A 27,397-nucleotide genomic window follows, 5' to 3' on the forward strand; every position below is an offset into this window, starting at 1 on the left:
ATTACGCCTTTTAATTTTTGTTTTGCATATTCCTTTATGCCCTAGCTGAGACAATAAACAATGTTATTGCCTTTGCAGCCGCGCTTGATGTTGCGCTCCCACTCTTGCCTCTTCCCTGCGTATTTCGGTGTGCTGAAGAGAACATTTCACCTTGCACGAGCGCTACCCGGTCTTGCACCCGGGCAAGAAACATGTGCTATCACGCTTACCCCGTTTTCTGGACATGACGCGATCACATATCCATAAAAAAGGCACACTTGCACACATGCTAGCTAATTTGCGCGCATTCCGGCCCGCGAGCGAAAAAAAGTGCACGTGGTGCACGAGCCTTGTCACGGCACAAACGGATCAGCGCGGCGCAGATTCGCAGTACGGCACAACCGCCACAGCACCACGTACACAACGCGACCACGCTCCGAATGCGTACAGCGCCCCCTGCGCTTTCATCCGGGAAGCGGCCAACCGGTTCCATAGGGAACCCCGCTCGGACGGCAGACTAGCAAATACTTCTAGGTACTCTACATCTGCTCACCACATTCAGAGTTACGAAGATTGGACAGCCCCCAATACCAACGCCAAGCACAAGCTTAGTGCCCTGCTAGACTTCATGTCGGAGTCTGGCGCCCTCAACCTCACCTAATCCACCCCCTTCCCCTCTAGGCCTCAGGTCATCCTCATGAATAAAGGATTAATGAATGAATGAATGAATGAATGTGGGCATAACGCATAGATTTTGTTTTTAAACGAATCTGGCCCTGTAGAACCATGGTACTGATTGGGTACCTAGGGACCGAGGAAGGTATGTAACGGCATCTCTAAAGATGAAAATTTTAAAACTGAAACATCTGACTAATAGGCACACAGTAGAAGTTTTTACTCCGGAAATATGTCGATCATAGGAAGCAGCCGTTCTCACGGAACTCTCATATAATGCTTTCAGGAGAAATACAAGTGCGCTCGAAGCATTTTAAGGAAATTATCACGTCACATAATACTTGCGTAGAACGTCTTTCCGATCGATACAACAAACTGTTTTGCTAAGTGCCCTGTAGACTATAGCGCGCGCGTTCAAATTAATGAAAGCAGGAAAGCAAGTCCCAAAGTGCATATGGGTTGCTTGGTCATATTAGGGCTCATGACATCACATGCATTGAATTGCGCATATGTGCTAAAAATGTGCGAGTTATTCAAAATTCATTTTCTACCATTGTCACTTCATTTGAACCCAACTTAGTAACATTCATATAATCCTTTTTCTAGAAGCCGATTAAAAACCACTTTCAGCGCGATACTTTAGGTGTAAAAAGTTAATTCCATTAAAACACATATATCTGTATTACGTGCACCTTTGACATGATGTCTCATTTTTCTGCCTCATCCTCTGAACCATCTGCGGTGGAATTACGTGCGCAGCTTGAAATTGCGGCAGGTTATGCGTTGTGGTAAGTTTTACAACGTTGTATATTGCCTAATTTCGGCTAGACAAGATCAGACACGTAATCGACTGTGGCGAAATCGAAGAATTAAAAGAACTTAATTCAGCTTTTTGCCGATGGAGGAGGATAATGGGGACAGTGGCGCCATCTTTAGAAGAAAACGCAATCAAAATTGTCGCACGTCTCGCCGCTTCTTTGTGCTTGTGCGTGTAAAAAACAGATGATGCCATCATAGCTGTGGACGGCAATTTTGGCGCAGGTAGACAATAATGTGTTTGTATCATGTATCATGCGGTCGAGTCAGGTCAGCGGTGCTGTGATACTTGCAAGCAGACAAAAATTAGATTAGTGTAAGCTGCCTGTACGGTTCCACCGCAATCTGGCAAGAAACAACAGAAATTGAAAGTGGAGGACGGAGAATAAGTAAGCGCACTCTATTCGTATGCGCATTGTCAGCTGAAAGAAATAACCAGAGGCGGTAACGCGCCACCTAATTATGACGTGCAATGTAGTCTATAGACCTCCTTCATGTTTGCAAACAAACAAGACGATCGAGGTGGCGCTGCTCTCGTCAGCGATCCCACGGTAGGCAAAAAGCACGACCGCGGCACTGTGGCCAAGCTTGTCAAGGCTATGTTATTGTGATTTGTAGGCGCCTTCTTGGCAGACCACATACTAGTATTTCGTGGGCCTCAGCGGTGAGGACTGAAGCGATAAATTGAGAAACTCTATCGTACACGGCGTGCAGCGTACGGACCCACACGCCGTACCGATGAAGATTGAGTTCAAAGCGCACAAGAGAAGCGTTGCTGCCAGCCAGGGAAAATGAGCGACGTTGACATCTATTTGCTGTTTTCTCACAAAAAAAAAAAAAAAAAATTAAGCGCGGAACGCATTGAGGATTACAAAGCTTCGGATGCCTACAACTACTTTGAGTCGAGTAATCTGACGGTAATTTTTCTCGCTCATAAATAGCGCGCGCAAACCGCAAACGTAGTCCGCTCGAATCATATCATTGCGTTATCGGATGGGAGGCAGATGAGCGTTCTTGGTAACCACGAAACACCTCGCTAGCATCGAGCGGCTGCATGGTTAAGATGATTTAGGTTAGCACGGCAACAGTAGCCTTGACACCACACGAATTTGCGTATCATTTCGTTATTCGTTGAAATCACAACGCTGCGCGTCTGTTATATCTGCTCTGTTCGTGGGCGGCAGTCGTCGTTAATGGTAGCAATTTTATCACGGGTAGTCACGCCGTTAGCTTGCATTACAATTACGAGCAGCAGCGGCCAATGTGGTTACGTGGGTTCCGGTAAAAACGTCCCAGGAAAAAATGGTCCCGGAAAAAAGGGCCCAGGATAAAACGTCCCTAAACAGGTGTAATCAAACGTACTGCTAAGTCGAGCTTTCGCTTTGCCTGGTGCTCGGCTTATTAGCGATGAATTGCGCTCATTGTAATAAACTTTTAGTGTTTTATCTTACTATGGTTTTAGCTTGAACATTATTTATATTTTGATCCCCGCCGTTTTATTTGTTTTTTCACGTTCTGTAGTTCTTTTACTAAAGGCTTAGACTTAGTTTCTTCGTGTCTAGCCGCAGTAATGTATGCTACAGTGCTTCCTTCTACCCGTCCGCTTGAAATTTGCAAAAAATGGTAATGATGCCGTGCGTTCGCAAAAAAAAAAAAAGAACATTATGGTGCCGAAATTTGTGCGGTTGAGGACAAGCACGTCTCTCAAAATTGTAATACTAGCCGGGTGATTAGAGCTATAAAAGAGCGATATTTCCTAGCTTGGAAACTGGGAACTATGCACTGCATGCATAATACTCGCTGGATGTTGTATAGTGGTGGGGTTCTTTCTTCTTTTTTTTTTTTTCGCAATGCTTTCTCGCCAAGCCTTCTCCAGTTCCTGCAAACGCGTAAAGCACCCAGAGGACCCAGTGCCCAAACAATAATTACATTTATTCTAAAAAAAAGGCACCTAATAAGATGCTTAATTTTTTGCGAAGTGAGTTCCGGGCAGTTTTTCAGTCAATTTCACGGTGACATTTTTTCCTAGGGACCGCTTCCTGAGGGGACCGCTCTGGGCGTTTTTTCCGGGGCAGTATATTCCAGGGACCTTTTCTTCGGGGCTGTATCTTCTGGGGACCTCTTTTCTGGGGCCGTTTTTACCTTCACCCGTGGTTCCGTAGTTAGGGCGGCCCAGTTCGGTCTCGGCCACTGTGGCCGCGCTAATGAAGGATAAACCCCACAACTCGCATTCACAATCAGCCGCTCTGAATACAAATAAACGCGCTCGGCATCAATAAAAAAATGCATCTCTATTCCAAAACAGTAGCTACCAACGTGAAGTGGGAATCTTCATCAGGAACTAAATTAAAATAATTTGACGTGAACGCGGCGAAGGTTAGCCATGCAACATATATGTCACGGATTGAGGTATGCAACACAGATCTCTCGCGTAGAAGCTCATTGCATGCACATATACATACAATTACCAAAGTGAAAAAAAGAACGGGCTTGAGGAATAGTTTGCATAGATAAACATCTATGCATGCTCCAACAAAGAAACAGGCCTACGCATTACAACATATATATATGACTGCCTCGTCTACATGTGTTACCTGCGCACCCACGCCCGCGCCGGTATTAAAACAGAACCAAACTTGAGTTATTCGCGACCTTTCATCCGGTAGACCGCTCTGGCGTAAAGGTAAATAAGCTCCAGTTTAGCCGTGACGAAGTGTTTGCCGCATATTTGATGAGCAGGCGGCGGTATCCAGCCTTGGCGCTTCACCGCGGCGGCCCACAACAGTTTACGGCGACCATTGTCGGCCAGAAACCTGTGCAAGCTTACTAAACATCCTCTTGTGTGCCTTTCAGCACATGTCATAGCGACGCGATTAGGCGGCATGGTGCTCTGCATTTCCCGGCAGCCATCGCACAGTCACGGTAGGCAAAGCGACTGAAGCGTTGTTGTGCCTACCACGCGAAAGTCACTAACGACGACAGCGCCACCGCATTTTCATGACGTAGCCGGAGTGAAGGAGGTCTATAGGCCGTTTTACCGAGAGCAAGCAGGAGAGGCGGAAAATACTCTCTAACCAGATTCATTGCGCCGGCCCATTGTTGCCACTACCGACTGGGCTAAGCATTCGCGCGCTTAGTGCATAGCAGAGCGGCTTTGCACCTCGGCATATTGTCGTGTGAGAGCCTTATACACCTTTATTAGCGCCACTTTTAGTGGTAATGTCATGGGGATAGCAATGCATGTTTGCGGACTGCAAAACAATCAAAGAAATCGCAAGATGATTGCCACGAGCGTATGCGGGAAGCATGCAACGACAGTCCGAGTGCAGCTGTGATATGTTTCTGCTTCACCGCTTTCCAGTTCACCCTGATTTAATTCACCTATGAACGTTTTGTGTAAGCCAGACAGACTTAGTACCAATGACTGACTCACAATAAGATGCCCATTTTACTAACTCCGCTGTAGTAAACGCGGCAGCCGGCAGGCCGTGCCGATCCCGCAAGCCCTTTTTGCCAACGATACGGTAAATCTCTTCCGCCAGCACCAGAAGAGCGTGCTAAAATCTATTCTTCACTTAAACAATTAATAAGCCGACAGCAATATATATATATATATATATATATATATATATATATATATATATATATATATATATATATATATATATATATTTCATGCGGATTCCTTACCCATAGCGTGTTTTTGATAACTGCAATACAAATAAGTTTCTCAACACAGCCAGCAGCCGCTGGTGCAGCGCGCGGCTCATCGTCTGCACGCTGGCTCCGGTGCTAAGACGTCACCGAAATTTACATATTTCTTTTACTAATACATGGGACCGGTAGTAAGGCAGTTCCATGAAAGACCGTTTACTCTAGCGCTGAGTAATTACAAAGCGCCGTCGGATATGACTTTTATGTGAAACAATTTAGGCCTAGCGACGACTAGGGGGTAGCGCTCGGCGAGAGTGCAGTAAGGCTCCTCTAAAAATAGAGGAGCCTTAGAGTGCAGTCGTCCGTCGCGGCAGCGTGCGGCGCCGCTTTCGTAAGCGCTGCTCTATGTGCTGCGAATTTGTCGCCTTCGTTCATGGTGCAGCTGAGAGCGCACGTTTTTCGACGTTTTGCTCAACAATTAATACGTCGTGCAAACGATGCTAGATACGAGTACGGGACGAGGATATGCTGCGCCGCCGGACGTACACCAAGGCTCTTTGATTCCATCAATATGCCCGGGAGAATCGGGGAATTCCCTATTGAGATGATTCTGATTGGCTATTATCTCGCATTTGCTGCAGAACGTTGGAGGTTCCTCTCCCTCCCCGATATATAAGATGGAAAGAATCGGCTTGTTTGTAATTTTCGCCGGTCTCTGCACTACTTAGATGTGAGAGATCGATCTGGAGGTGGGAGGCCTAGTCTTTCATTCCTGTGTGCAGCTGGCGTGTACGTGATAAGCGGATCCTTCGACCCGGGTAAGGGTGATTCCACGGCTGCCCGGATGTAGATATCTCGAGCGAGACTGTTAGCAGCCTCATTGCCTGGAATCCCCTCGTGAGCCGGGACCAACATGATGGTGATCTCTCTTTCCAATACCGCACTTAACTGCTTATTTCGAAACCCTTCCATTATTAAAGTTTCTTACTACTATCTTCTATCGCAAAGTATGAATTTGGCTTCGGTGCTCCTGCAGGCTAGCACCAGAGCAGCCTCTTCCGCTATAAGCGAGTTTCCGGTGACCATCGTCTAGTAGTCCTCATCGATTACTGCCATTACCGCCACTCCATCTAGGCCGCAGGCTGCATCGCAGTACACAATTTGAGTATATAGAGTCTACCCCTTGTAGTCTTTTTTTTTTTTTCTTGTAACTTTAACTCTATGTACCCTGAGCTCCTTGTTGTGTGTCGGGTGCACATTCTTCGGAGTTGGAGCGATCCTCAGTCTTTTTCGAACCTGAAGATCTCTTTCTGCTGCCAAATATAACAGCTCCCTCTGGTTTTCCCCTATCTTTCTTCCTGCTCTCGTGGAGAGTCGCCTCCCTCACCACTGTAGCGATTTCACACCACGTATTAGGTACACCTGTTTTCAACAGCTTCTCAGTTGAGACGCTGGTGGGAATTCTTAGTGCTCTTTTATGCCCTCTAATCCCAATATCTAGTTTTTGTTCCTCGCTCGGGCTTAGATTCAGGAACGGCGTTGCATACGCGATCCTGCTGATAATAAACGCGTGTGCGTGTTAGACGCAAGAGGCAGGGCTCCCGCAAACCCTTATCTTTTAGTGAGATTTTTTTTTCAATCTCTGGGATAAGGAAGCCTCTAATTTTGATTACTGGCTCCCTAGGTACCCTAGCTATTGCCCCCCCCCCCCCTCCAACACCTCCACCGGCAGGTAGAGTTTTGTAAGGCGTCTTCCTTTCCTTTTTGGTTCCTTCGATGAGAGTATAAAAAATTCAGACTTATGCGGAGAGCAGTACAGTCCTCCCTCTGGCGAGAATGTATTTTTCTGCCGTCTCCGCCGCTATCTGAAGTCTAGGCGAGATATCGGCATTGGAGCTCCCACTCATCAAAATAATGATATCGCCAGCGTATATGCTATGTTTGATCCCCTCTGTTTGTCTTCGAAGAGGGGAGAATTTCCGCAGAGTAAAGTTGAACAACATGGGGGAGAGAACAGATCCTTGTGGCGTTCCTCTATCCCCCATCACCAAAGATTCGGAGTGGAAATTTCAGAATTTGATGGTAATCTGTCTCTCTGAAAGAAAGTTCCTAATGTACCTGAAGTATTTCACTCCTATGTTGGAATCGTTCAGACCTTCGAGTAGTGCCCTGTGTTCCACATTATCGAAAGCCTTCATGAGGTCCAACCCGAGAATCACTCTTGTGCCAGCATGTTCTCCCTTATCAACGATGCTGTGTTTCAACTGAAGCTTGACATCCTGTGTGCTGAGACCCGGCCTACATGGTCGATGGTCTTGGCGGCATCGTTCAAATCCTGCGCGCCGCGTAACATGCAACTTGCATTTGGGAGCATGGTTCCGTCTTCTTGGATAATACTTCCCGCTAATATAGTTATTATAATTTGACTACGTCCCGTTTTGTGACGAAGAAACACTAGGTTCGGATGGTGCTGACATCATGGATGGCTGACAAAAGCTGCGCACTGGCGGTTCCGTCCAGAGTGCGCACTGGCGATCTCTTCCAGTAATAATATGTTTCACAACGGACGGGACTACCGTGAATGGGTCTAAAGAACCACAGTGGTAAAGAACAGTGGCATGTATTCGTAGTATATTAATATATTGAAGGGAGCAAGTGACATTCTTCACAAGTCGATAAAGCACGCAACCACTACTTCATTATCCCATACCATTCGTACGTTTAAACTTGGTTTCGGTTTCGTTTCATAAATTGCATTTAGAAATAGTTTACTGTAAACAAAAATTAGATACAGTATATTAACTCTTTGTATAAAATCATAGAATATAACACTATTTAGTGCGCATTGGTACCCAGTTTGTTAAAACATTTGTAACTGTGTAAGACATTATTAATGATTGAGCCTGTTCATTTACAAAAATTGGTTGCTTTAAAATCCTGGAATATTACTAAAAGTTGTGAACCTACATAAAATATCAATTTTGCCTATATTAACCTAAGGATGTTTTTGCCCTTTACGTGACCAAGTTCAACGCACATTTTCGTTTTCATGTGACGTCGCCAGAGCGCGGTCTACGTCATTAGACTTTTCTTGCGCTTCTGTTTGGACACTTGTTGAAGGAAATCGAACTCGCTCTACGCGTATTCTTTTTTGTGCCCATTTATTTTTGGTTTCTTTCCCCAGGGAAGTGGAGGCTTCTTGTTTTCTTTTTTGCTTTTGGTTGCCTCTTCTCGCATGCAGTGTGTGTGCTGTGACACCTGTGCTATGCGGTGCCGGGTGGTGTCGGCGGTACGTGCGCTCGGAACGGTGAGTACTGCTTCATGTCCTTTGTAAAGAGCGTGTGGAATACCTGCTTCCTAGCGCCCGCCGAGGCGAGCGAGCGACAGCTTCGGCAGGTCCCCGCTACCGATCTTGCTTTGGCGTCTAGGAACCTGCCTTCGTTGCGACTCCATTCCGTCCGTCGAACCAGCCGGACGAGCTTGGAGTAAAAGAAAGAAAAGACGCGTGTACCCCCGAACGCTCTTTGTTTACTGCCCGGCTCTGGCGATCGCTGCTAATTATCGCGGGGCTGTGGAGACGGCCATCCGTTCCAGCGAAAAGTACCGCGCGCGCAACAGCGGCTGTCACCGGTCCCGACACACGCCGGCGTGTCGAGCGTTGTACAGGCTTCCCTGTTTACACTCCGTAGCATGCACTTTTCAGCTCTGTAGGCTCATCGAAACGATGGGCTAAGCGCAGCCGAGAATTCCGGACTTGTGTATAATGCATTTGGCAGGCATTTATGTGCGGAAGGGCGGCGGACTTTTCGACCTGGGGGTACGTAATAGTTATACCGCTGCGCTGCTCTCAAACGTGCATTCTTCTTGCCATGGGCGCTCCATCTCCGCATTTACAATTCCTCTCGTCTCGTGAGGCACCGCACCCGGCGGGCCTGTCTCGTCGCTGGCCTGCGAGCGCGCGGTTCTAGTAGGGCACCTCGATTTCGAATTTTCCTGTCATCGAGGAGCCGCTGCAGACCTCGGCGGAGAGCTGTGGCGACCTAGAATGTATTTCTGCAGTAATCTTTTCCCCTGCGAGCGACCACCACGTTCTTTCCGCGCGTTTTTGTTTTGTTTTCTTTTTTCTTTTTTTTCCTCGGCTGAGCTGCGCGTTCACAGTTACCTTCGCGAGCCTTGAGCAGCTTGCTTCATGCGATCCTCGAGAGGTTGTTGCTGTCAGAGTGCGAGACGCCTTGAAAGATGTTGCGTTAACATGTTATTGCGTGCAGTCTGCCTTGGTAGGCGAAGAGATGAAATACCGGAAGTTTAGAGAACATACAGAACGGAATTCCGTCCCGAGAAGTGTGTTCTCTAAACTTCCTGTCTTCTACTAACTCATTTGCTTGACAATTGCTTCCTAATTCCTTGGAATTGCTGAGTGTATATCTGTTGACAAGCATATCCAGGATACTGCGCACGTCTGAACTGGGGTGCTTTTTGTCGGACCCGGGGTTGACACAAGCTTGTCTGACACAATTTTTCTTACACTAACTGCGAGCTATAGGAAGAGCACTTGTTGCAGCGTGGACAACCATATCATTCTGTGCCTTTTGTACAAAATGTGACACAAGAAAAAAGAGCACACATCCGCTTTCAGCCATTGCTTACATAATTTGCACTGCTCGAAGTGAAGGGCGGGGGTTAGAAGGGCACATGTTCACACTGCAGTCCTTCGTTACAGCTGTGCAAACCCCTATATGTTACTGCAGCAGTTCCCCCAAAACCTCCTATTTTCTGTTCTCTGTCTTCTTACTTGGTTCAAACCGTAAGCATCCATAATGAGGCTTTAATTACACTGGAGTTTAATAAGGAGAGTCCCACGGTAGAGTGAATCTTGTTACTTAAAGAAGAAATACTCCTCAGCATCTACCTGAGCATTGAGAGCTAGGGTGCAAGAAGCATCGAAAGTATTGGTTGAGAGCTGCTTGACTTGTATTCTGGCTGAGCGTTTTATGCTCACGAAGTAAAATAATTATTTCATTTTTGTGTAAAACGAAGTGATTGCAGAGTTGTGGGCACACCATAATTTGCTTATGCCACCAAAATTGGTTGTTTAGTGAAAACACTTAGAATAAATTATCCACATTGTATCCACTGCACCATGTTGATGCTGTATAGCTATCGGCTGATCTATGTTCTAGAGAAGCCTGAAGCATAAGAAAGACAGGGACATGACAGAGACAGGATTTTATGTTCTAAAGGTTTAGGTCATTTAGAAATAACATTGCATTTATGAAAAGAGAGTGTATGTAAGTTGTATTAAAAGGAAGGAAATTGAATTAGGGGCTTAATAGAAGCCTTCTCGCTTTATTTTTGGGCCCTTTTCCTGCCATAACAAAAGCTTCTTTCAGTTTGGCCCAAAATTTTCTATTTTAGGCTCTTTTTTTTTCCTACAGCAGCTTGGTAACTCTGACAGTTAGGCAAAAAATGAGGCAGTGTTGTTTCCTTAATTTTATTTATTTATTGTTCATGAAGCTTTGTTAAATTTCCTTCTTTTTTTTTCAGCTTGCATGAAGTTCCCTGAATGTAGTGTCACCGTTTACTTTTTACGGGAGGGGTCAACAAGAATAGGTTTCTGACAGGTAGCTACGTGTAGATTTCTGTATTGCATTCTTTTATCATTCGTTTGGGCCTGCACCACTGGAAAGGTAATGGTTGTAACTATAGAAAAACAGTAGTGTAAAAGGCAAATCATTTCACCGTGGGAAAAGCTCATTCCGCAGTGTTACTGATGCCGCATAGATTTTTGAAAGAGGCAAACAGTCTACGAGTCCAAGGCAAACGTTTTTTTTTTTTTTATGTTATGTTGCTGTCATTGACAAGAATTAGTCTTAGGATGTTCAGGGGTAAAGAATATTAAATAAAAAGCGGAAGGAAAAACAATGCGAAAAACAACGCTCATCATCGGTGCGTTATTTTTCCTCCCGCTTTTCATTTAATATTTTTTATCTCTGAACATCATAATTCTTGTCAATGACAGCAACAAAACATAAAAAAAATACCCAACGTTTGCCTTGGACTCGTAGACTGTTGGCCCCTTTCAATTCTATAATAACGAGCCCCTCATTTTTCCTTCAGTTGCCTGCGCGTAGAGTTTAGCAAAACAATTAATAGTTATTATTTCCTTTAGTAATACAGCTGTAATATTTTATGAATTTCCGTGACAATAATGTCTGAAAAAAAAGGTTTCACCTCTACAGCATTGCCCAGCATGATGAGGCAAGTGTCGAAGCAGCATTCCACCTCCTCCATGATGGGTTTCGATATTAAAAGAGAAAGCGCTAAATTTTACCGTGAAGTGACAAAGACTAGTGGGCAAGTTTTGTTTGCAAGCTTGATATACCAACCTTTTAACCCTTTGACTGTTGAATGTTCTGAAAAAAGACTCGCTGCCAGTGCAAAATTTTTTTAGACGCTGTGCGTTTAGCGCAGTACCTGAACGACAAAAACGCTGCGAGACGGAATGTGGCTGCAGTATCTGTACGGCAAAAGTAGTCAAAGAGTTAAGGAGGAAAAGGTCAGGCAGGTTAACTCGACCTAAACCAATCAAGACATGCGAAAGCGCTGTTTAGCATGCTTTTGCTTGATGGTTTAGCATTGAGATAGTGACATAGCAATGTCATTGCTCGGAAAAGTCCCTGGGTTGTGGAAATTATTCCGTAGCCCTTGACTGCGGTGCCTCTTTCTCTCTTTCACTTCCACCGCCTTCCCTTCTTATACAGCACAGCTGAAGTGTACAGATATCTGAAGGATACAGCACCTTTCCTTTTTTATGTACCAATTTGAAACTTAAATCTGAGCTTGCCAGGCCCTGGTGTAATGTGCGACGTTAGTGCACATTAAAGAACACCGGGTGGTCGGAATTTCTGGGGGCCTCCACTACGGCGTCTCTCATTGCTTGAAACAGTGCAGTATCTGCTTCTCACCTTGGTGAACGCCTACACGAAGGGGACGTATACATATGTTAGATAAGTTTGCCAGGCTCTGAACCTCTGCTGTTACTGCTATCATACTAAAAAAATGAATTTAACAGACTTCAGAATTATATATAATTTTCTGCTTATAATAAATTATTATGGCTAGGGCCCCAATCTGTGTTTTTGAATTTGTTTTGATGTAGTAATGTTTCTGCGAAGCAGTGGTTGAAGGAAGGGTGCAAATTAGATTAATGGCTCGCAATTGCTTTAGCATTAGCAAACACCAAGGGATTTCAAAAGATGCTTCCTACCTCACAACAATGCAGGAAAGATCATGCACTTCCACAGCTGCTCAAAAACTGCCAGAGTTTAATTAATTATGGCCGACAGTTTAGCAGTGCAGTCTGATATAAATGAATGAGGTATGATTATTCTCACACTAAATTAGGGGAAAAGTTCAGCTTTAGTCATTCATGAGTTTAGGCTTTAGGGAGCCCACAAAATGTTGCAATAACTTAAAGAGTTAACTCAGTTTGAGAACCCTTACATTAGAGAAATTCTGGCGTGAGGAGCCAAGCATGTGTTTAGCATTATTAATTGTGGTGCGTGGCATTTGCTTTATTTTGACAGAGATGATTATGCAAGACACACTGAAGTCACAAAATATTTACAGTGTTCTGCCATGGTTGACGAGGCAAAAGGCATTTAATGAACTCCTGACGAAGTCTCGTCTCCGAATACACTGCACTACCTGATTAATCTGCCAGTCGTGTGATTAACAGAAAGCCTGGATTAACAAAATGCCACGATTATGTGGGCCACAATATGCTAATGCACTTTTGTAGATCCCTCAGTAGGGGTATTCGATGGTTTGAATGATTAAGTAATTTGACAGTCGTTGAGTTGTGTAGGCCTGACCACTTTACACCTGTTTGCAGGTGGAGGCCACCTCAGCATGATCACCAAGGAGGCAACAGGTAAGCAGGAATTCACTTGGCTTTTTTAGCTTGGTTTTTGTCTTTGGAGCCTTAAGTGACGACTCGTTCTGTATGGTGTATTAAAGGCTCCATTTTTCATGGAGCAATTTATTCTTTCCCACACTCGGTGCTTCGATTTTGGCATTCTATCACAAGTTTTGCTGTGTTCTTAATTCGGCTGCTTACAATGCAGCGGGCTTTTTTAATTCAATATCCCACGCGACTATGCCCACTGTCGGAAGCTCGTGGCTTGTCACTCCTTGCCAGCGTCAGCATAATTAGTGTCACTGTTGCATTCCCAAATGCACCATGTTCCTTTTGCCATATTTCCTCTTGGGTTCAGTGAGGCATGAATTGGTAGGGTGGAAAAGCAAAAATTTCTTATGTTCTGTGGGATGTCAGTGCATGTTAATGAAACCCAGGTGGTTCAAGTTAATCCAAGTTGCCTATGTGGAGGTTTCGGTTGTTAACCATTATGTACCATAGCATTCTACTTGCTTTCTTTGGTGTCACTTTATGTGCATCTAATTGCCTTATTATGCAGGCGATTTCAGTGGCAGTTTAGCTGACAGTCAGTCGAACTGAACAGCAGTTAGCGATGTTACACTGCAGTGCAAACTGCAGTTTAGGTCTAAAGAGCAGTTCAGTTCAACTGAGGTCGGGGGTCACAGTTGCACCAGTCAACTGACAAGATGGCTGTCAGCGAACGCGCTGCATCGGCCGAGTTGGCGGCATTTCCAACCGCTGTGTGTTCTAAATTCACTTGGAAGGTTGTTGTCCTAGCTTGTATAAGCCCCAGCCTCTAACCTTAACTAATCAAATGAATGTCAACAGTCAACTTTGCAAGCTGCACCACAAAAAAAATGACTAAGCTGTGCACATGGCCGGATCACATGATGCAGAGATTAAGCTAACCTTTGCGAGATGTTTGGTGTCACTGCAGTGTACTGCCGTTCAGTTCAGCGTCGCTTGAGAAGCTGAAGTGTCATTCAACTAAGCAGCAGCTGAAACTGCTTTTGTAAAGCGGGTATAACTCTCTCTCTACCCGCATAACAGTGGTGCTTGCAATTTGCAGCGGCAGTTGCTGAGGCAGTGAGTGCCCTCGAGCGTTTCCGAGAGTCCCTGAGTCCTGCTGCCGCTGCCGAGCACGAAGAGGACATCAATGCCCTGCTTGGAGTGCTTGCCGCAGACCCCGTCCTCGGGCGAGTCTTGGCACTACAGGCAAGTGTCCTTTCTTGATAGCCTTGCTTTCATCCCTTATATGCTTTGGAAGCTCATTGAAAGAGTGTGCTAGGGGGGTGGGGAGTCTGCTAGAAAACAACGGGAGTTAATGATGTCCAAGCTGAAATCAAGAAAAGGAGATTAGCATGAGCATAGCATGTTACCAAAAGAACAAATGACCAGTAGTTATCACAGGCTAACAGTTCAAGGTGAAGTAAATGTAGCAGGGGTTGGCAGCAGACTAGGTTAGTCAGTCAGGAGGGGGAGAAAGGGGGCAACCTGAAGCCAGCATCTTCCTGATTAGAGGCCACTGGGGGAGGCCTTTGTGTACTGCTGTGAACGCAGCAGAGCTCTTGATGTTGTTCATGAAGTAATCCCTGGAGCATGATGTTTGTGTAGGGTTGAGTGTGATCTTGGTAGCGACCGCATTGGTGGCCATTTCGCTTCTGGTGCCCCGTTTTCACAAACTAAAATTCACTTCCTTTGCAACGTTGGCCTGAATTCACTTGTCTATATGGAAGAGGAGCGTGCTGGATCATGGTATGCTTGCAGACTTGATTCAGACTAATCCGAAGGGCTGAAGTTGGCATATCACGGTCTGGCATCAAACATTTTGCTCAAGACTCGTCTTTATTAAGGCCCGTTGTTCCAAGTATTGAATAAAAACCGAGACGCCACCATTTTAGTAGTTTCTTGTCTCCACATTATTGACCTTTTCTTTTGTATGCCCTGCATACTCAAATGGTATTCGATGAGGTTTGTATCCTGCAGTGGTATGCACTAACAAAGTGCCCTTCGAGCACGTCTCAAAAATCGCATCATGCACTGCGTTAATAGAACTGAGTCCAAAACCGAGTTCACTCGTTGATCTCTCTGTGCTGTGCACTCCACAAGTTTTCGTGTTATGGTCGCGTGTAGTGTAATGGTTCTTTGTTTTCTCATTTGCATTTGCAGGACTCACTCTCTCAGTTGCGGCGGCATCTCCAGAGGCACCCATCGCTTTTGCCCAACGACTTTGACTTCTGTCCGCAGACTGGCGCACTCACCTTGGGGGCGGGCGCTGTGCAACTGGGCGAGGATGAGATCGACCATGAGGCCAGGGATGAGGAGGAAGAGGAGGAGGAAGAAGAGGACGACAACAACAATAACAACAACAACTCTGATTCGTGCGAGCCGAGCTCGGAAGCTGACCAGAGCCTCTCGCATGCGGCTTCCTCTGCCGGAGGTGTGCTGCAGTACTCACCCGAGGTCAGTACTGTGCGATTTATCTGTTTTCATCTGTTTCGGGTCATACGTGGCCTCTGATTCCAAGTTCTCAGAGTGTGCCATGCATTACTTTGTAACGGAAGGAAACTGCTATTGGCAGTCTAGCGTGCATCAGCTGAGATTATGTGCCAATTGCTGTCCTGTCTATCCATATTCTTTTAGCTATTCCATTCTTTTGGCCTGCATAATTTTCCTTAGACATAGTTTGACCACAGCTGCTATTACTCCATTGGATAGCAATAGGCATGGGCAGGGCATGCGGCATGAAGAGAGGATAACCCATGATCGCAGGGGGCGGCAGAAAGTTATGTGGGCGGATGAGTTAAGAAGTTCGTAGGGGTCTGGATGCAGCTAGCAGAGGACCGGGATAATTGGGGGAATATGGGAGAGGCCTTCGCCCTGCAGTGGGTGTAGCCAGGCTGATCATGATGACTGTTAAATACACTCTGAGGGACTAGTTGTTGCATGGTCTCAAAAAAAGAACATGTGCAACACAACACAGCAGGAAGAAGGATGATGACCTCTTCCTTCTGTGTTGTCTATGCTTCTCATCTTTTTTTGTGTGGTGATGACTATTACTTGGCTGCCTGTTGTACGCTGCTGTCCTTTTCTCCAATCATAAACCCTCAACAACAACACAGTGCACTGGGGTGGTCAGGGGACTCTTAACACAGGTACGTGGGCTTGTAACGTAAGGGTACATTCTAGCCAATAACATGCGAGCCTTCCTACATATGCAGTATGCAAACTGAAGCTTGTTTAGAATGTTCTGGCAGGCTAGTTGGCCGGATATGCTTAGACGCTGCGTGTAGTGCATATAAATTTTCATAAACTAGAGCATGGAGCATAATAAATATTCATTCCCAAGTGAATTTAAAGTGATCCACAGGGGATCGGAGGGAATTAATTGCAAAAAATTGATTGTTCTGTGCACTTTGCATAGCACCTCCTTTTGAATCGCTGCTGGACAGGGAAGCAAGAGTAGCAAGCGAAGCAGACACAGAAAACTTGTTCAGCTACTAAGAACTGCAAGTCTTACTGTGAAAACAAGCAGGTACATCACTATCGCACTTCTTTATCAATAACAAACATGTCAAGCTTCAATCAGGCAAAATCATACTTGAACCATTATAAAGGTGATGTCATGAAGGCAACAATCACTAGAGTACTTTGTCAAGGGTGTTTAAAAGCAGTACACGGCCTGTTGCCAATGTGTTGATATGGACGAAGCTCCAGCATCGCTGAAGCAAAAACATGAGGAGCCACTGGCTGAAGGCAGTGAAGTAAAGAAGCTGAAGGAACAAAAAGGCTACCCTTCCGGGCTGTCTATCCTCCCTGAATGGACTACTGAGCAGTGCTTGAGAACATATCAGTACTTACGGGCGTAAAACCAAATAACATGAACAAAGTGGAGAACAGCAGTGTACTTCTCATCAGTGTAAACTCTAACTTAAACTGGTGACAATGCTTGAGCACATCATAGTGGTAGACTCCGCCTTTGAATCTGTTAACTCATAACAAGCAAATGCTTTTAGTCAAGCTTCATGTTTAGTTATGAAGTACATAAGCTAGCATTTTATTATCTGCTAGTCTTATTTTCTGAATTGTTGGTCAGGTCAGCCGTGATACTTTAAATACTTGCACGTTTTTTTCCCGTTTGCCTTGCTTTGTCAGAGATGGGTGCGTGGTTGAATAAGAAGGAATCGATCGGTGTCTTTCTTTTTTTTTTTTTTTTCATGTTGGGAATTCAGCAGTCGCAATTATTAAAGGCTTCTGACCCTAGAAACATGTTTCATAACATGATTAGAATGCTTCAAAACTCGTTCTATTGCTCCAAAGCTGCTCCAAAATAACTTTACTGTCGAACCTCGCTATAACCAACAAGGGTATAGGGAATTATCGGATAAAGCGAACTGAAATTAAAGTTTGGTTGGTCTGTGGTTTATTTCTATGGGAGTTCTTTCTTTATAATGAAACATAAATATCAAAATTTTACGCTAGATCGGTTATAACAAAGCAGTTCTTTTGCATTAAAAGTGTAAACGATGCATGAAGGAGCCGGAAAAAACAAGAAACAAAATTTTTTTACTCAATCGAATCTGCCGTCGCAGAAGTGTGTTTAAATTGCCCATGCATTCACATGCCGCTCCATCTAGCGGCGGCGACAAAAACTTGCACCAACGGCCTATGGCCTCCGAGATCACCCCTCCGCACGCGAGGATCTCGAAGGCCTTGAGCGGGCATGGGCAGACTCGAGCGTCGCCGCCGCCACCGCTGCTCGAGTCCGACTATGCAACGACTGACAGGCATGTGACCGGCATGCCATCACCATTGCCTTATCATGGCGTAAGCCCCTACAGTGCCTCTGCCACTGTGACCGACCCGTTTGCGCGTGCTACACTCCCAGAGTCCATTGGTTCCGTCGCGCAAATTGTGCGCGGAGGCAACATCTATTCTTAGTATTCATTTTTGCTCTCCAACTCGGAATAAAAGGCGAGATTTCATCCTTATACCAAGCTTTTAATTTTAAAGAAATGTGCATTTTCGCACCTTTGTGCTGTCCATATTAGTGCGCATTTGGTTCATTTTATTAGCAAACTTATTTACAGGAATTTGGACATGCACTTCTATAACGAATATAGGATATAACGAACAAATTTTCACACCCTGTACCACTTTGTTGTAACGAGGTTCGATTGTATTACTGCCTCTGCAGCTGCTCTAGAATAAATGCTCAAGCCAGCTTCCACCGCTGTGTTAGATTCAGGTGCCTCCGTAGCCATTCTTTGGCGCAGTGCTTTGCACTCTTCCTGAATATGGTCGTTTGATGCCTCTGGCTATTCCACTCTCCTTACGTCGCTCGTCTTGCAAGTCATAGCAGAGATGATTGTAGCATCTGCTGTGGTCGGACTACAGATGCCATCGCAAAAGGTTGCGCCATGTTTATGACTTTGAGTCAACAGAGTTTACTCGAACATTTCCAGAGGGGTTTTCACCTGCATTTTTTTTTAATCTTGGTTTCCATTATGCATTGCCCTTTGGAGCCTTCATGCGAAATCTCCTTGTAATGAAAACCCGCATGTAGCGAAAAATCGCTTACTTTTTTCAGTGTACTTGTATCCAGGTTTAACCGTACATGAGCTTAATTCCCTGCCATTTTCGTGTGTCCTTCTTGTGTCAATTGCAGTCAGTTTGAATTTATTCTTCCTGACAGAATACATAGGTCAGATTAGTGGAACTACCGTAAAAACCCGCGTATAATACGAACCCGAATATAATACGAGGTGAAATTCTGGAGACGCGAAATGGAAAAAAAAAGTTTTTACCGCATATAATACGAGAGAGAAAAAACAAGACATTTATTGAAATCGGACCTCACACTTCAATCACTTTCATCTTCAGCAGCGCTTTCCTCGGAAATTTCTTTGTCGGACAAATCATCCCACAGGTACTCATCTTCTGTGCCATCGAGGGCGTTTGAGATGCCGCACTTCTTAAACGAACGGCGCACAAGCTCCTCTGGGATGCTTGCCCACGCGTCCACAATCCATTTGCACAGCGTGGCTGGCGATGCTCGCTTCAGCCGCCCGGCCGGCGTCACTGCAGGCTCACCTGACCGCATCCATTCCGCGTAGCATCGCTTGACTGCGTCCTTGAAGGGTTTGTTGACACAAACGTCGAGAGGCTGAAGTTGTGAGGTCATCCCACCCGGAATCACAACAAGTTCTGTGCGGCAGTCGCTTAGCAGCCTTTTCACCGAGTCGGCCAAATGGCAACGAAATGCGTCCAGCACGAGGATGGATGGAAAGGACAACAGTGCACCGGGCCGTTTGCACCACACTGACTTCACCCAGTCGAGGACAAGATCCTCGTTCATCCAACCTTTTTCGTGGCATCTCACGATGACATTCTTCGGCAGCTCCTCACCTTTCGGCATTGTCTTGCGCTTGAAGATGACATAGGGCGGGAGCTTGCGGCCGTCTGCCGTGCACGATAGCATGACTGTAACCCGCGTCTTCTCGTTTCCAGTAGACCGGATACAAACTTGTTTAGAGCCTTTCTCATGGACGGTGAGGGGCGATGGCATGTCCAGGTAAACCGGCGTCTGGTCAGCATTGCCTATTTGCCCCAGCTGAAAGTTTTTGGTCTTTCGCAAAGAAATCACGTGGCGCTGAAAAGCCACCAGCAGCTCTTCGAAGGATTCGGGCAGCTTTTGTGAAATCGAGGTTCGCCGGCGTAGCGAGAATCCAGCACGGCACATATAGCGATGTATCCAGTGCTTGCTTGCTTTGAAGGCGGAGCTCGGAATTCCCTTTTCCCTTGCAAGCTCCCTAGCTTTTGCTTGCATAAGCTCTACGCTCACAGCTAGATGCGATGCTCGCTGTTCTCGTACGAACTCCGTCAGAGCGAGTTCAATTTCCGGGAATGCGCCATTCTTTGGCCCGCGAAAGCTTCTTCGCATTCCCTTGCACGCGAAAAGGGCTTCTTTCTGTCGTCGCCATCCGCGAATGCTTCCCTCGGTGACGCCAAACTGCCTCCCGGCCGCACTGTTGCCGATGTTTTCAGCAACTAAAATCACCTTTCTCTTAAAAGCAGCCGAGTACTGTTTCCGAGACCCTGGCATCCTGCTCGTTCACTTAAAGAAAAAAGCGTGCACTTTTTCGCGAACCGTGGTTTGCACGAGAGCACATGCGCTGATGCTGTGCGCACTCGACGACTCAACAACAAAGAGACGACACCTCGACGTCGTGGCCACTGCGGGGTGCGGCCACGTTAGGGCAGCGAAGCCAAGCCGTAGCCGCACATCGATAACAAAGCCAAGCCGTAGCCACGCGGCAACAACGAAACCAAAACTTCTCGCAAAACTTTGACATTTTGGTTGGGATCCGCAAATAATACGAGGCGGAAATTTGGAACGCTGAAAGTTGGAAAAAAAACTCGTATTATACGCGGGTTTTTACGGTAAATTGTTCAGGGCTTCATGGCAATGGTCTGATGCTTCAAGGTAAACAAGCCCTGTTAATTGAACTTAGTATAACCATTCCATGTTTATTATTTATTTACCCCAATGGCACTGGGCATGATTTGGCTTTAGAGCTCTGTTTGTTTAACTTTGGCAATAAAATGTGTAGTAAAACATATGACTTTCTCACCCTGACTGCAAAGAGAGTGAAAACGATGTGATTTAGAAGAATGAGACAAAAATGCACGAGTGTCGAAAATTGACTGGCTTTGCTGAAAGATGTAGTATATTGTGAACACTGACGGTGGCTACTGTATCATGTGCAGCTGAGTGGGTCATCCGTGGTGCACTGTGGTGGGCGGGCAGTGACGACACCGGGCTACCTGGAGGAGTTTGAGCGGGCGATAGCCAGAGGCGCGGCGGGCCGCCAGATCCTCCGCGTAGAGCTGGCCAGGCCTCCGGGTGCCAGCCTTGGATTCAGTGTCGTTGGGCTGCGCTCACCATCTCGCGGCGAGCTTGGCATCTATGTCCAGGAGCTGCAGCCTAATGGCATTGCCCAGCGGTGAGTACAAACGAACTTGCCTGGGGTATCGGAGTTGAGGAGGGATGGCTGCATGGGACTTCATCCAACATGCATCAAGGTCTTTTGTTTCTTTGGTGAGTTGTCTTAAGAAAAACTTTGAGAAAGCATTGGCAACCTTGATGAGATCTAAATGCGACAGCTTGCGGAGATCCCTCTGCGTCAAACCCTTTGCGTCAGATCCCTGCATAATTTGAGGAGGGGGAACAGTCTTCGAGTCGACTTTTTGGCATAACCCAAGCAGTCTTTTTGTGAGGTGCCTCTGGAAAGGGTTTGCGAAGGCTGTATTTTGCATTTGCTGCATTGGAAGGGCTTTGCCTCACACTTCTGAAATAAATCTCAGTTGCATAGTTTTGGTTTCACTTTGGTTAACTCTACACCATCCAGTGGCTGCAGATGGCGTAAAGCGCATAGAGCGCATGCGTTTTCACTGCGCACTCTCTTCATTGCTGGGCTTCACTGTGCAGTGAAGCATACTCAAAATGGGACGGTGCCACTTTGCGAGGACGCACCACTATTACTGTGTTGCACTGCAAAAAGGGTAGCGGAGACGAGCAGTTCCTGTATGTTGCTGACAATGTGTGCAGAGCAGAGCACTTGACAAAGCAGGGAAGAACCATTGTTCTGAATTGAGCTTTCAAGTGCAGAAAACAATCGTGCAAATGTTCAATAGATAAAATGACTTGATGCAAGCAGTTTCCCTTCGCTTTTGTAGCGCAAGCTACACTGCGCTAGGTTTTAAAGCTGTTGACGTGGCACCGTGCCACGTGACCGTTACCTAGCAACTGTCACTTGGTATAGACCGAGAGCTGTGCCAGGAGTTGGAGGAGGAAAGAAGAAGGAAAAGAAGAAGGAGAAGAAAAAGAAGAAGACAGATAACTCTGTAGTTGGTAGAGGTGAACGACAGCAGCGGGTTGTTAGGACAGAAGGCTTGTTCGAACATTGTGACGGTGGCACATTAAATCCAGGTGTCTGCAGGAAAATTCGCTGCAGCACTCACAGCTTCTGCTTTATCACTAGATTCAAGCCATGCTTAAACCCCCCCCCAGTTTTTTAACCTCCCTATTGATAATTAAAACTTTCGGTTGGTTTAAGCATTTTTTCTAGTTCATCATGTGGCCGAATTAATAGGAGTTTATTCTATGTGAACAGCACACAGTCTCGGTGTACTGGAAGATTTAGACCATGCAGATGTAAGTAAAGGAAGCGGTACTCAAGTGGCAAGTGAAAAGGACGGTTGAGAAGGAAACAACCATTAGCATTGTGCTAATTAGCTTCCAAAGTATTGCTCAGCTAAGTTAGGTTGGCTGGTTGGTGCGGGTTGATTGTGCCGCTATCGCTGTGGGCTGGCGGGGTGCTCAGGGTAGTGAAACCAAGACTTAGTAGTTGGACTGCTGCCAGATTTTAGGCCATCTACCTTCACAGCTGCTAAATGTTCACGTCAGAAGTGAAGTGGTGACTCTGTATCATGCTACTCCGGCCTTGAGTATGGGCAATTTCCACAGCAATTTCCTGCTCCGGTTATACTTGGACAGAGCCCCAAACCTGTTTCAACTAATCAATATGAGACCAATAGCACCTGGCTTAGTGGCTATCCAGCACTGCAGACTTCCATGATGCAGGGGCTGTCCAAAGCAAAACCAAGTCGGCAGTTTGAATGATCCAGATTTCTCAATTAATGTGGGTCAAGTTAATGCACCCTTACTGTAACCTCAGGCTCTTTGTCGATGTTGGCGACCCGTGGTGACCTTGTGTGAACTGCTGCTTTGCTGCCTAATGGTGCAAAAACAACTAAACAGTAAACAAGGAAGAAATCGGTGTTTGGCGCTTTACAACAGCTGGCGTGAATGCAGAGTGGTGAACGCTAAGTAGAAGTAATTTAAGATTGACAGCATTAACAATGGAGCCATCTGAAAGGGGTGAACTAGAAGCATAGCTTTTTGCATTTAACAGTGTAGGTGAACGAGACTCCATGACTGTCGTGCAGTTTTTGCAGCGAACAAGTTTGAAACATCCTCATTGTTGCAGCTGTTTTTAAACAGCTGCTAAAACAGTCCCCACTTCGCATTTTTCTTTAGCTCATTAATTCAAATGGTTACGTGCTACATTGTAAACAAATATACATCTTTAGTCATGTGTACAGGTGCACAGGGTGAGCAACGTGAGACTGCCTTCCCTGTGCTCTATTTATTTAGAGCAATTGTACCTGGGGGAGGGGGGGGGGGAGAGAGAGGTGTGCTGTCTGTTTGCAAGCAGTGGGTGCAAATCATGCAGTGAATCTAAGGTTCCTGTGGTTCAGGGCCGATTCTGACTGATTCTGTTCGATTCTTGCTATATATGCCCCTCTTGTATGTGTACAGTTGCAGCAAAGGCATGGGGCTATAATAAATTGCAGAGAGAATTGCTACAATGAAATGGAGTTCGAATGAGTACAGTCAACGACCGATTTTTCCGACCCTCTAGGGAATGCTAAAACGTCCGAAAATTCAGGCAGTCTGAAAAATGAATGCATGAAAAAGACTTGCCATTTTACGAATATTTCTGGGATCAAATAGGTCAAGGACAAAGTGTCAGGCTTCCAAAACGCCAAAGCATAAAAAAGGGTTGTTCAAAAACTGTATGCAGCCGACAGCCGGTTTATTATGTATGTGTCGTCAGGGCAGCCGGCGTTATTGCTGCAGTGTCTTGAAGAACTTGTCCATCATTGTTTGGACGGCATTCCACTTGCATGCGATCATATTCGCCTCGATCTGAGCAAGGGTCATGTCAGCACTGCACACGAATGAAAGCGTAAACAATGCTCGTGTCAACTCTGCACTCGTAGGCGGCACAGGCATTGGCTCCTCATTTTCAAATTCGGATTCTTCCGAATCCGTCAAAACCTGATGGACTACTTCCTCGTTGGTTAGTTCTGCACAGAAGTCAAGCTTGTCAGCGTCGACGAACTGTTCAAAAGTTATTTCCGTCGGTATGGAAATCCCAGCAGAGCGGAGATCGTTGATCACGTTGTCCATGGGCGGGCAAATGTCAATCACGTCACATTCAGGCAAGTCTGCTGCTTCTGTGGTGAGGCAGCAGACTTGCCTCACCACAGTTGTGTATCGTGTCTTCCCTCACTGCCTTCCATGCGTCCGCAAGCATTTCGACGGCAGACCAAAGGTCAACGTTGTAGCCTTTATCGCCTTCCGCACACAGCACCATGCGGTTTAGTACCCGTGAATGGTACAAAAGTTTCAGATTGCGGATGACGCCTGGGTCCATCGGTTGGAGAATTGCAGTCGTGTTGGGTGGCATGAATTCCAGCTGGACAGCCTTCAAGTTCTTGATGTGACCACGAGCGGCGCAGTTGTTAACGAAGAGCATGGCACGTCTGTTCTGAAGTTCAAACTTCCTGTCCAACCTGCAGACGTAATTCTCAAACAACTGGCATTAAACAATCCCATGTGGTCAACGACACTGAGGCCCGCCCCTACATCAGCTGTCATGTAGCCGATGTCGCATGGCACGTTAAACCCATATATGCTTTTCATTTCTTATTTTTTTTGTTCAAGGATTCTGCTTATTCGTAATAGGGGTAATGAGCACATTTTGCTTTAGAGAAATGCTTGAACGTTTGAGAAACAAATCTTTGCAACACCAATTACACTAAAAGTAAAACCTCTTGCAGGTCCCTAAAGTAAATTCTTCACTATTTAGAAAAGGCACAACCCGGGTACGCTCATGCAACGCGGCTGACTCATACCAACTCGTATGTGTGGCAGTTTAGATTTCCTTATCTAAATTCTGTTCCATATGAGGGTTCTTTCTGTTTCAATATGTCAGGAACCAAGGAATACCTCCTCTTAACTGGGAAGTCAAAATGTCCCCATTGTTTCAGTCACACAGGAATGTGATGACAGTGGTTGAAATAACGGGGACATTTTGACTTCCCAGTCAAGAGGAGGCACTCCTTCTCGGTTCCTGACGTATTGAAACAGAAAGAACACTCATATAGCACAGAATTTAGATAAGCAAATCTAAACTGCTGCACATACGAGAGTTGGGAAGAATTTTTGGTTACAAGACAGCTTTCTCAGGTCCCCTGAGTGTCTCTTGTAGCGAGGTTTTACTGTATTACATCATACACATAGATCAGTGTACACTGGTAGCCCATTAGAATCATTAGAACCCTTTTCCGTCTGTGCTGTCTTTCGAGCAAACTGGTTGTTTCTGACAAGTGGAGTAAAACAGCTTCATACCGGCTTAACCATTGGTGTTTATTTCGGGAATAAATATATATTCATAGTCACATGATAAGATGAACTAAATTCCTTTCAGGATATACCGTATACACGCGTGTAACGGCCGCACTTTTTTTCCGAGATTGGGGTGAAAATCAGGGGGTGCGGCGATTACATGAGAAAAAAGAAAGTGAAAAAAATTATTTGCGGTGGTACCTGCCTTTATTATTGTCAAAAAACTCCTCGTCCTCCTCCGCTAAACTCGTCGGGATTTCAGGCTCGTCCCGTGTCCAAAACATCACTTGTTGACACATCGTCATGCGACGGCGAATGGACAGGTTTTTTCGCTTCATGAAGCGCGAAATCCACCCATTGCTGGCTTTAAACATGGTAGCCGCAATCCCCTTGCTGCGTGCAGTGTCTAGTGCTTTCATGCGCAACATCTCGGCGAACTTAATCCACTCACCACTCTACACATGAGCAGTCAGTTTTCCTGTGCGGCGAGGTTTCCTGTACAGTGTCAGCGTAATCTAATTTTGGGGAATACTTGTGCCTGATTGTCTAGCCAAAGTTGATCTCCACTCAGTCTACGGCAACCCATTGGGCAGTACACTGCCAGAGCTACATCTAACCTGCGTAATCCTCGAGTCAAGTATGATATACCAGGCTGCCTTGATTCATTCTAAAGTACTGCAGGTCAGAGCACAAACCTTGTATCTGCGTGGGCTTGACACTAAATTTGCTTGTCTTACTTTTATAAGACGCGCACGCCATTGAAAAGGCGATAAGGTATGCTATGTTCAGGCCCAAGTATCATGCCAGTGAACGCCATACAACGCAAAAGCGTGCAAAGCGATGCCAGTAAATCTATAAGACGGGTGGTTGTATTGCCGTGTCCAAAAATTTTCGCGTTTTTTTTTTTGCTGCATCGGCGAAATCCACGTATCTTTTTCTGCAATATTGGAACATTCTAAACAGTAAATCGCTAATGCATTGTATCAGGCACGTTTTCAGCGCCAACAAACCCGCCGTAAACTTGGAAGCAGACATACGCCGCATGCGCTTCTGTGAGCGCCGCCGGCTGCCAATCCCCACTAGCGGAGCGACAGTGGCGCCACCTCTAGGTCAATCTCGCGGCAAATATTGAAATTCGGAAATATGAAATATTTTTTTACATTGAAGATATTAGAAATATGTCTGGGATTTTTTTAAAAATTCGTTAATGTGGTGTTTGTACTCACGAGATTTAGCTGTACAGGATCTGTCCTGAAAGTAATGAAACAAGCATGGGGATGCGCGCAATTGGAAAATGGTTTCAGGGGATCGTGGGGGTACATTGAGCTTCATAATGCAGTGAGTTCAGTTGGCTTCGAGCAGATGACCTGACGAATAGATGCATTGACGAAACATGGGTACGCACCCAAGCACATTCACTTGCTTTGCCTGTTCGAAGCCATCTGAACTCAGCTGAATGTTCCCTCACCATGCACCAAAAGGACTTTCCCGATTGCACTCATACATGCTGAATGCGGCCATTTGTCTCAATACTTTCAGGACAGACCCTGTATAATTTCAAAATAATTTTGTTCAGAATATTTTAACTATGTTTAAGCATACGAGGCAGTAAATAAGAAAGGCAGAATCAAGTCGCAATAATATCACCAAACATTATTTTGTAATGCAGATTGATCGCTTGAATAGGCCTTCCTTCCAGCTCCAGTTCAGTTTAGTCGTTCAGTCGTGTCCGACTCTTCGTGACCCTATGGACCGTATCACGCCACGCTTTCCGGTCTCTCACTATCTTCCTAACATCACATAACTTCATCTGCAGTGCCTCGAGGATGCCATCTAACCAACGCGTTCGCTGCCTACCCCTTCTCCGGCGACCCTCAACCTTTCCCAACATCAAATCTTTCTCCAGCGACTCCTCTCTTCTCATCAGATGACCAAAGTAGCTGAGCTTTAACTTTAAAATTTGACCCTCCAATGAGCAGTCAGGGTTTATGGTCGACAATATCGACTGATTTGATCTTCTGGCAGTCCAAGGAACTCTCAAGAGTCTTCGCCAGTACCACAATTCAAACGCGTCA

At 45.7% G+C, this 27,397-nt stretch overlaps 1 protein-coding gene across 1 annotated transcript in view; it reads left to right on the forward strand.

Moving 5' to 3' along the window:
* The first annotated feature begins 8,210 nt into the window (after positions 1–8,210).
* The window catches only part of LOC146181288 (multiple PDZ domain protein-like), a 233,072-nt gene continuing 213,885 nt past the window's right edge, over positions 8,211–27,397 (forward strand). Inside the window, exons 1-5 of the mRNA XM_084576335.1 lie at positions 8,211–8,431; positions 13,019–13,057; positions 14,133–14,278; positions 15,233–15,526; positions 20,834–21,069. Coding sequence (XP_084432461.1) covers positions 13,036–13,057; positions 14,133–14,278; positions 15,233–15,526; positions 20,834–21,069 — 698 coding nt within the window. The 5' untranslated portion in view covers positions 8,211–8,431; positions 13,019–13,035. The remainder of the gene's footprint in view (positions 8,432–13,018; positions 13,058–14,132; positions 14,279–15,232; positions 15,527–20,833; positions 21,070–27,397) is intronic.

The sequence above is a fragment of the Amblyomma maculatum genome, chromosome 8 (assembly GCF_055883805.1).
Source record: "Amblyomma maculatum isolate TAMU_Amacu chromosome 8, ASM5588380v1, whole genome shotgun sequence".
Lineage (NCBI taxonomy): Eukaryota > Metazoa > Arthropoda > Arachnida > Ixodida > Ixodidae > Amblyomma > Amblyomma maculatum.